The 10,937-nt window shown below is 30.7% G+C and overlaps 1 protein-coding gene and 1 long non-coding RNA gene across 2 annotated transcripts; one reads left to right on the top strand and one right to left on the bottom strand.

Moving 5' to 3' along the window:
• Positions 1 to 445: 445 nt before the first annotated feature.
• On the top strand, positions 446 to 2,579 carry LOC114418875 (profilin-4-like). The gene is made up of 3 exons (XM_028384415.1): positions 446 to 866; positions 1,051 to 1,188; positions 2,203 to 2,579. Exons 1-3 carry the CDS (start codon positions 738 to 740, stop codon positions 2,335 to 2,337), a joined length of 402 nt encoding a protein of 133 aa, XP_028240216.1. The 5' UTR covers positions 446 to 737; the 3' UTR covers positions 2,338 to 2,579.
• A 1,923-nt stretch (positions 2,580 to 4,502) lies between these two features.
• On the bottom strand, positions 4,503 to 5,679 carry LOC114418874. Its single transcript, XR_003668126.1, has 2 exons — positions 4,947 to 5,679; positions 4,503 to 4,682 (listed from the first exon to the last, which is right to left on the bottom strand). It is a non-coding gene; the product is annotated as an uncharacterized LOC114418874 (long non-coding RNA).
• Between the last annotated feature and the right edge of the window lie 5,258 nt (positions 5,680 to 10,937).

Below are 10,937 nucleotides of genomic sequence, written 5' to 3'. Positions count from 1 at the left end.
AGAGAAACAAGTATAAAAGGATATTGAAGGAAGTCCCTTGTCAAAATTTGCAGAAGTGCCAACAAGTATATCAAGGGCTGCCGAAAGAATTGTACGAGAAGGGGAAGGTGTGCACTTTTTTTCGAAAAAAGAATTAAAATAGGAGAGAAAGAGAAAGGGGAGTGTACTTTACACACGGTAGTTTGGGGAAAAATGAGAAGAAAAAGTGTAAAAGTATATAAGGGTATAGCAGCTGCCAATTTATTTTATTTGTGGGTTATGTGAACCAGACTAGCCCATATATCAAGTTCTAACTAGAGCATTGCTTGTTTTCAATTTGCGTGTCCAACACTCGTTTAGACTCTTCTAAGGATAGTTTGTAAGTCTGACAAAATAATTATTCAAATGAAATATTAAGTAATGAAAATATTTTTCTTATTTTAAGGTGTATTTTATATACATTATAAATTCTCTAGGCATATTATTAATTAGTAGATAAAAATAGAAATGAATTGGTGTGGGTGAGTGATGAGTGTATATGATATGCATGGGGGCTTTCTATTTGGGGGAAGGGGAGGAAAAGAAGAGGGGAATTGGGTCCTAAAATGAAGGAGAAGTTGAATGGCAAGAACGGAATGGACGCTCATCTCATTAGCCATTCCGCATCACCGCATGCCATGTATTTAAAACTAGTACGTACATAAATTCCAAACCCAATAAGGATCGAAGCAAAAAAAAAAAGAGATAGAAATAAGAAAATGTCGTGGCAAACTTACGTAGATGATCACTTGATGTGCGATATCGATGGCACAGGACACCACCTCTCCTCCTCTGCCATCATCGGCCAGGACGGCTCCGTTTGGGCTCAGAGTTCTTCCTTCCCTCAGGTCTTCACATTAATTGCACTACTAGCTGGATCTATCTTATTATTTCATTCAATTCATATGCCATTATATGTCATAAACCTATTTATTTGAATGGAAATTCAATCGGTGAAAATCATGTGAGGTGTGTAAGGTGAGATTTGTCATAATTTAAGTTGTGATCCGTTTTGTGTTTTTTTTTTTATAGATTAAGTCTGATGAGATCAACGGTATTATGAAAGATTTTGATGAACCTGGTCATCTTGCTCCTACTGGCCTCCACCTTGCAGGCACCAAATACATGGTAATCCAGGGAGAGCCGGGAGCCGTCATCCGTGGAAAGAAGGTATAGTTAACTCATAACTTATCGTACTCAATCGAACTATTCAATCTTATACATAAGGGGAATATGTGATGCTATTACTAGCATATTTGTATTGGTTTATTTAAACAAAAAATGTTTCTTTATATTTTAAAATTCTTGGAAGAAAATTAACAACAATAGCAATACAAGTCTTATGTTGAAAAACCAAATTTTCATAGATATTATTTCCTATGAAATCTCTCTTTAACACATTCCTCCAATAACCCAATTTCTTCTTCTTCTTCTTTTTTTCTATCTCCGTTTCTCCTGTTTTTTATGACCAAAAATTGTGAGATCTATTATCGTTGTTGTTCCTTCCAATGTATTACAAGACTCATTGAAAAAATTTGTGAACAACAAATTTAAAGCTTCTTTCTTCCGCTATACTAAGTTACTAACTAAACAGGGTAAAACCGTTCAGCATACTCAGAATTTGTTTTCTTCTTTTTCCTTAAAAATACTAATATGGTGTATGTTATGAGAGAATGACACAAATTACTTATGTTTATGAATGATGAACCTTTTTATGGGGCCACGATATGAAAATTTGTCTATCTTTTTAATGAATAAGTGATTATTCAAATTTCAGACATATTTACTACATGGGTGGCACCTTTTTATTTCTAATTTTTGTTATTACTCATTTACTAAACTGTAACTTTTGATGATTCCTGTTACAACATCTTTCTAAAGCACATATTCCTTTTCTCCTCCTTTTTATGAATGACATGAGAAAAAAAAAAAAAAAACAGGATGTAGTTTGACAACTCAATACAATTGTAGTAACCATTAGCTGTGATGCATAATTATTTTGTTTTATTTTCTTTCCCTTGGGAGTCCTCACAATATTGTGAATTAATTTTGCGTTACTTAAAAGTCTAATTTTGTTCAAGTTTCTAACATTCTGCTAGATGGCTTTCCCTGACTATGTAAATGTACGTAGTTTTTCTATGTTTGATTTGTTTTAAGATATCCAGTTAACTTCTATATATGCAGGGATCTGGAGGTATCACCATAAAGAAAACTGGTCAAGCATTAGTTTTCGGCATCTATGATGAACCTGTCACTCCTGGACAATGCAACATGGTTGTTGAGAGGTTGGGAGATTACCTTGTTGATCAGGGTCTGTAGACCAAGATCTTACAATATTTGAAATTTTTTTTGGGGTACTATTATTTTTTTATTTAAAATTATGATCTGCATCTTTTCAACCCTATGTTGGGAGTTGTTGAAGACAATAAGCATATGAGAGTTAAACAGTTATTCATCTTTTGAATTTTTAATTTTCATTACCCTAATGTTTGAATTGTGTTTTCTACTTGGTTAACACTACTCTCGCTTAAATTGTAAATCAAATTTTTAAATTTTTTTTTTATTGAAAAGCATATACGTAAACATTTTCTTCATATTATTATTCCTAGGATCAATATATAACTTTTTTTCTTGAATCAACAAAAAAAAAGTGATAAATATATACATTTAAAATAATGAATCAAATTGCAAAACAAATAATATGATAAAACAAATCTAAATGTATGTAATTTAATTTACTTTATTCTAATTATATACAAATCTTGCAAGAATACTCTCATAAAATTCTTGATAATGTTTTGAGTGTTATTCCGAATGTTTATTGATAGGCGCAAGATAACTATTTTATCATTATTCTTATCATTCTATCAAAATTAAGAGATAGACATAAAATTGATATTCTTTATATATTGACAATTCCTAACACAATTATGAATACCCTATTAAATAGGGATTTACAAAGAATATCAGTCATACAATTAGTCGAATCTAGTATTTTAGAAAATATAAAATAAAATTAAATATTAAAAGAATAATATCAAAACTATCTACTCTTAAAAATATCATGTTTGGGTCTAGAAAGGCTCATCCTATCACCCAACCCATCCTATCACTTATCTTGAAGGCAAAATGAGTACTTTTATTGAACACGTGATTTTAAATTCTCCTAAAATTTCTTTTTAATAATCTCCTAAAAGTGTTGACTTTCCGTTTTAGAAGGTCATATTTGATATTGATTTTTAACCCTAAAATATCTTCTTTTATTTGATATTTTTAAATAAAATTTACAAAGATAGAATTTAAAGACCATTTTTAGCCAAAACTATCTTTAAATGTAGCTATCTAAGATGATTTTCTTTCGAAAACCATCGTAAAATGTTAAATACTCCATTTAATAAAAGTTATAGATATTTTATTTTGAAGACGTTTTTTTGCCAAAATTGTCTTAAAAGAAAAAGTTTTTTAAAATGGTTTTGACGAGAAAATCTTCTTAGAAAACTGTAGGTTAAGATGGTTTTCCAATAAAAATCAATGTAATTATTTTTTTTTTTGCTAATTAAACTGTGTAGCTGCATGGATTATTGTTTCCAATGTCAAAAATGCATAGAAGACTAAAGACAACACGTAGATCATTTCCCAAGTTCTGATAAATGACTAGGCGATAAAAATACAAACTAAAAAGATAAATTTACATAATATGAATTTATATCAGTTTAGTTTGTAAACTACCATCACATTGTGAACAAAGTCAATTTACTTTGACAAGGAGAATCATCTATCCATGTAGTTTAAATGTTAACACAAGAAGCAAACATAGCAAAATATCATCAAGTTGGCTTTGGTGAGTATGTCTAGTGTTATACAAGCAACAAAGTGAAAATTACATCAATAATACAAGACTATAGAATATTAAATTAATAATATGGAGCATACTGACAAACAACATGTATAGTGGATCCAATACTGAGTTATTTTCCTTGGCTTTTTATGTTTGATGACTTGAAACATATTATAACCATAAAATTGAAATTTAAAATTTCCATTGATATCATTTCACAAATCAATCAACATAATCTAGACAACTAGAAACAAATATGTATTATTAAAACAAGTTGATTAATTGTTCAATTTCAGAACCTCCCTACATAAATGATTAATTGTTCAACATCCTCTAACTGGTGAGCACTTTCTCCGACAATTTGAGACTCAACTTATGAATTTCAGAACTCATGTTTTGATCCCAATCAAACTATTTGCATGAACGCAACATAATATTGATAATGGAATTCTATATCTAAAGCAAGATTAAGTCATTTATATGAGTTTGACTTACATTATCTAGGTTAGGTATGGTTTTGTATGTTGAACCCATTCCTCATGTTGTTTCTAAATGATGTAACCAATTTGATTTTCTGAAATATATACTTAAGTGAGTCCATTCCATCAAAGTAGTTGATATTTAATGATTTTTTTCAATAATATGATTAAATCTTCTTAGAGTGCCCATAAAAGGCAAAGGCTACCTGTGTGTATTAAGTGAAATAGGGAGTACCTGGTATTCTTGAAAATATATAAATCTTGTACAGATTGAGAAGAAAGTCCATGCTATATTAAACATTGGAACAATAAGAATTGCATCAAACTATGACAACCCTATATTCAACCTGGTCGTTTGCACAATTGGAAAAGATTGTGTTAGCTAGCATTCACATTTGTTATAGATTAACGGGAAAAAAAGTTACATCATGAAAACATTAGCATAAATTGAACAACAAAGTTAGTAGACAATAAAATGCTACAATTCATCTAATTATTGGGGGATTCCAATTTGTACTGGTACAAAAAATTCATGAGATAACTTGCAGAGCTACTATAGGGAAGTAAAGAAACAAAGTAAAAACTATCTATCTCTAAAGTTAAGCAAATACCTGATACACAGGGTAAGTCCTTTCATAGTTATGGACATGTCCATACATTGGTATGTCAACCTTATACTTCTGTTAGAGATATTGAAGGTCCTCCCTTCCCATTGGTTCTTCAAACGAGCCTTCTGTAGCATAGAACCTTGTAGAAGAATAACCAAGTACCTTATGTGCAAGAAATATCAGCCATGGCTTGTAAGATTTGTCAGTCAACCGTTGCTAGGCAATTTTCAATTAATTTATATTGTTCTGATCCTTTTCTCCAATCGAATTCTGTGTTAGCTATGCAAAATTTGAACATACCATAGTCAACTGAGTATCTGGCAAAGTAAAGTAAATTTTGAAGATCTTTTAGGAGAAAACAACATAATTAACATTTGGTTGGTAGGTATATTCAAGAAGTTAACAAAATTTACTACATTTCTAAATAAGCTAATTTAGTTTTATTTGATGCAAGGCAAAGTGCATGGCTATGCAACTTTGATGTTTTGAATAAATGTGAAAGATGCTACAGAAGGTGATCCAAAGAACACTACCAGCGAGGAGAAATGTCAAGACTAATTTCCTAATAACCCAAACTCCAGAAGGTGATCCAAAGAGCACTACCAGCGAGGACACTCCCTTCACCACCACCAGCGAGGACTACAATATCCTTCATTTTATTGACATGTCAGTTTCAATGATTCTTTCTTATCTTGATACCAAATTTTAATGAAAAATAAGTTAAAATGATTACTTTTTAATTAAAATTAGTGTAATTAAATATGATTAATTAATTTTTTTAGTTAGTATGTCATATTTTTTCTTATACTTGAGATAAGATGAAGTAAATATAAAAAATCAAGATATTAAATAAGAATATTTTAGTATAAATATAACAATTTTTAATTTTATTAAATATTTCTTAATTTAATTTGTGTACAATAACCTCAAATATTAAAACATATGGGAAAAAGGTATGGTGGAATTATTTTTTTTCCAATGCTAACATGAATTTATTTTGGGAGTACATTAAAAAGCTGAGGGAATAAATTTAGACTGAGGTGCCTCTCAAAAAAAAAAGTTTAGACTGAGGAGATTCTTTTCTTTCCTACTACTATAATGGATGGGGTCAAAATATTTAAATAATGCTAATTAATGTCTTCTCAGCTTGTGCACTTTTGGAAGGAAAGAGAATCTCAAAGGATGGGATTAATGGTGCAATCAATGAGGGGACCAAACGTTTTCAATTGAATATATAGGTGAATATATCAGTGGGCGTTGATTGAATCAATGGATTAAAACAGCGTCATAATCCAATCAGTCGTGGACAGAGATAAGAATAAGATTTTACAAAAGTTTTATATTATTTGATGTTTATTTTTTCAATTAACCACTATATAGTGAATTGTGGTGGCATGTGGTGGCAATAAAAAACCATACGATATATAAGCATGTGGTGGCAATCTAGTTGCCCATATCCAAACACCACACCATCATGACTCGTGAGTTGTGACCAAGTCAATCCCCTTATCTTCATATCCTCTCACATGTTATATCGTTCTCGTACTTACGAATACAGCTCATTCTAATATAACAATAGATCTTGTCTTGTCATTAACAAAAGGATTCCGACATTTATTTATTGGCTAAAACTCCATGTATCTCTTCATGAAAATAATAATTCATGTAGGTCTCTTTACTAAGAATGTATTTAGAATAACTGTGAAAACATTTTTAAATAATTGATTATTATTATTATTATCTATTATAATTAAAATTATTTTTTGTTTAGATTCATTGAAAAGTAATTTAAAGATAATTAATCTTGTTTGAATGAAAAAAACAGATTTTCACAGTAAATTATGGGAATGGAAAAAAGTTAGTATTAGAAAAATTGGAGACAATATGGAAATAACGTATTTTAAGAAGAAATGAGAAATGATGTAATGGAAAAAGAAATGAGAAATGATTTTAAGTTTCGAATTTTCAAAAAGTATGAACATAGCTTATTTTTCAATAAAAAAATGTTTTTTTTAACAAATTTCAATTGATATCTCAAATACATTAATTTATTTTCAAATATATTTTTTTAGTTCAATCATCATGTATTAATAATATAAAAGACTCTTATACTATCATCCAATTAAAATTACCATTAATTTAACTTTTAAAATAATTATCATAAAAGTTAATAAATTTATTATATATAATAAATTATGATTGAATGAGAATATAAAACTTTTTACATTATCAATATATAATTAATTTTTTTTCATTTTTCCCTTATAAAAACAACTCAAATAGAGAATTACAAGTTGTCTCAAGCATACTCTAAAAAGAGAATAAGACTCCTATAAATTTACTTCATAAAAAATATATAACAAATAATGCTAACAATTTTTAAAATCTTTTTATTTTTTGAAAACATTGTAAAACACCCCTCCCTCCCGTTTTCTTCATCTTTGATTTGGGTGGGTTTGATTTAGAGGATAGAAACAAAGAAAATCAATAAAAATAAAAATAAATAAAATTAAAATAGAATATAAAAAATATAATTTTTTTAACAATATTATTTATCTCCCTTTACCAAGCAAATCATTAGAGATGAAGAAAAAGCAAATCATTATATGACCAATACCGGTGACGACATGATTTGATAGAGAAACATGCATGAATGCATGATGATGGTGGCAACACCTTCAAACCAATTGCAAAACACCGACGCATAACGCATTCCAATCCATCTATAAGGGTTGTCCACGTGGGTGGAATATCTTAGCAAGCAACATACGACAACAAGTTTTGAAAAAGAAATAACACTTTTAAAGAGCTCGTCATGTTCAATATACATTTTAAGGACATAAATAAAAGTAGTGTTTATCGTGTATAGTTTGCACTAAGGTCCAAGCAGTTTCATTCACAAGTTTGGTTTATAAAATACAGGAGACAGGAGGAGTCTTATGCAGAAGAAAGATTGCGGTAAATATAATTATAAACAATTTTGGTATATATATATATATATTATGAAACAATTATTTTTAAAATTAATCTGTTTTTTTTTTTAAATACCAGCATAATTCTCTATCAATTTATACTAATTAACAATGTAAAAATCAAACAAAAGTTCAACTTCCCTTGGGGCTACTTTTTATTAGGGGTTTTCATGAAAGTCCCGTCCCACTAATCGACCAAGTTCGAAAGATTTTTTTATGAACTTGAGTTTAAAAAATTAAATCAGGTATATAGCCTATCAAAATCTCATACCAAATAAAAATATAAATAAATATGTCCAATAAACCAGGATAAAGTAACTAAAACTTATATTTTTCGTAAATTTTGTGTCTGTCATTGTTGAATGCAGAGCTAACCAAGTAAACTTGCAGGGAAAATTTAGAAAGAAAAAGGAAAGCAATAAATGAAGTTTTATATATACACATATACAACAACTAACCTCCAACTAACTATTAGTTTAATCAACTAAACTAACTTCTAACTAACTAACAACTAAACTAACTTAACTTCCAACTAACTAACTAACACTAAGAGCCCCCAAACTAAGAGTGGATATTAGACATTCCTAGTTTGGAATGCAGAAATTTAAAAGCACCAGACATTAGAGCTTTAGTGTAAACATCAGCTAATTGATTTGTAGAAGGAATGAGAAGGAATGAGAAGCAACTTCACACGACCCCTTAACACCTTCTCTCGAACTATGTGACAGTCAATCTCAATATACTTTGTTCTTTCATGAAATACTGGATTTGAAACTATGTGAAGAGCACATTTGTTGTCACAATACAAAGTGGTAGGTTTCTGAAAGTCTGTTTTGAATTCTTCCAACAAATAGGTAAGCCATTGTATTTCACAAATGGCACTGGAGTGCCTTGTATTCGGCTTCTGATGAGCTTCTAGATACAATGGCTTGTTTCTTGGATTTCCATGAAACCATGAGTCACCAATGTACATAGCATAACCAATTATAGACCTTAATCACTAAACCCCTTTAAATGTATTTTACTTGCAGCAGAAAGGAAAATCCTTGCTCCTAGGAATCCCTTGATATACCTAAGAATTTGAACAACAACTTGTTGATGAGATAAGGTAGGAGCAACAACAAATTGGCTCAGATGTTGCATAACATAAGTGATATCTGGCCTTGTATTGGTCAAGTAGATCAACCTTCCAATTAACCTTCTAAAAGAGGAAGCATTTTCCAATGAAAGAGGAGTCCTTGATTGTTGATGCAGCTTAGTAGCATAATCTAATGGAGTAGATACTGGTTTACATCCAAGCATACCAGCATCACTGAGAATGTCTAAGACATATTTCCTCTGACAAAGATTGATAACAGTAGGTTTTCTGGCTACTTCAAAACCTAAGAAGTATCTCAAGTCACCTAAATCTTTTATCTTAAAAGCATTGTCCAGCAACTGTGTAATAACTTGTATTTCAATCAAATAATTTCTTGACAAAACAATATCATCCAAATAAACTAACAGAGCAATGACAGTATTGAATCCATGCTTGAGAAACAAAGAATGATTTGAATCACATTACTTGTACCCATGAGAGATCAAAAAGGAAGAGAGCTCGACATACCATTGTCTACTGGCTTGTTTCAGTCCATATAGGGACCTTTGCAACTTACAAACTTGTCCAGACTTGGCTACTTGCATACCTTGAGGAAGCATCATGTACACCTCTTCATTTAAATCACCATGCAAGAAAGCATTATTCACATCTAATTGCTTGAGATACCATTTATTGATTGTAGCTAAGGCCAATAGAAGTCTCACTGTGGTTAGCTTGGCAATTGGAGAAAAGGTGTCTAGGTAATCTTGCCCTTCCACTTGAGTGTAGCCCTTGGCCACTAACCTGGCCTTATGTCTCTCCACTGACCCATCTGATCTGTGCTTGATCTTATACACCCACTTATAACCAATAACATTCTTATGTTGAGGCATATCAGTTGAAATCCAAGTATCATTAAGTTCTAAAGCCTTAATCTCTGCATTCATTGCCTCTACCCATACATCCTTAGAAGCTTCATTATATGACCGAGGTTCAAGACTTTGTGTAATGGATAAAACAATATTGTGATAAGAAGGAGACAATTTTCTATATGAAAGAACAAAATTAAGAGGATAGAGACAAGTACCTGTAGAATAACTAGCTACAGTTGAAGATAGGTATGAAACATGGAAGTCCTTATACTTACTTGGTCTATGTGTCTGTCTTAGAGATCTTCTGGTTGTATTAGAGGACTGCTCTAAAGTTAAGGGATCGGAATCAACATTATTTGGTACAGGCATGATATGATCAACTGGTAATTTTGATGAGACACCATCAGGTTGATCAATGGCATGAGAAGAAGGAATAGGAAGGACAATAACAACATCAGGTTTATCTTGACCAATGAAAGGAAAAAAATCCTTATAGAAGATCACATTCCTAAAGGCAGATATGGCCTTGGTTTTAAGATCAAACATAATGAATCCTTTGGTGTTTAGTTTAAAACTCAAAAATACAGAAGTGGCAGCCTTAGGATCTAGTTTCTTTCTATTAGCTGTTAGAGTACTAGAAAAACATAAACACCCAAATACTCTTAAAGACTCAATATCATAGATTTTTCCATGTAATTTTTCATAGGGAGTATGATTATTAAGAAAGGGAGAGGGCATGCAATTGATAAGAACAATAGAGTGAATCAATGCATATGACCAGAATATAGTTGGGAGATTTGATTGAAATAACAAAGATCGAGTCACATTGAGAAAATGTTGATGTTTTCTTTCAATAATGTCGTTTTGTTAGGGTGCTTCAACACAATTAGTTTGATGCACAATACCAGTATCATCAAAAAATTGTCTCATGATAAACTCTGCCCCATTATCTGACCTAATCACTTTTACTTTTGTCTCAAACTGCCTTTCAACATTAGCAACAAAATTCTTTAGATGAGATTGTGTCTCAGCTTTTGACTGCATGAGAAAAACCCAAACAAACCTTGAGTAA

This window comes from Glycine soja, chromosome 7, assembly GCF_004193775.1.
Source record: "Glycine soja cultivar W05 chromosome 7, ASM419377v2, whole genome shotgun sequence".
Lineage (NCBI taxonomy): Eukaryota > Viridiplantae > Streptophyta > Magnoliopsida > Fabales > Fabaceae > Glycine > Glycine soja.
This window is presented reverse-complemented; position numbering and strand designations above follow the sequence as displayed.

Excerpts from the sequence above, each read along its gene's own strand:
- LOC114418875 (XM_028384415.1), top strand. The coding sequence starts at position 738 with ATGTCGTGGCAAACTTACGTAGATGATCACTTGATGTGCGATATCGAT. Across the intron at positions 867-1,050 it reads AGAGTTCTTCCTTCCCTCAG|ATTAAGTCTGATGAGATCAA; the intron begins GTCTTCACATTA and ends TTTTTTTTATAG. Across the intron at positions 1,189-2,202 it reads CCGTCATCCGTGGAAAGAAG|GGATCTGGAGGTATCACCAT; the intron begins GTATAGTTAACT and ends CTATATATGCAG.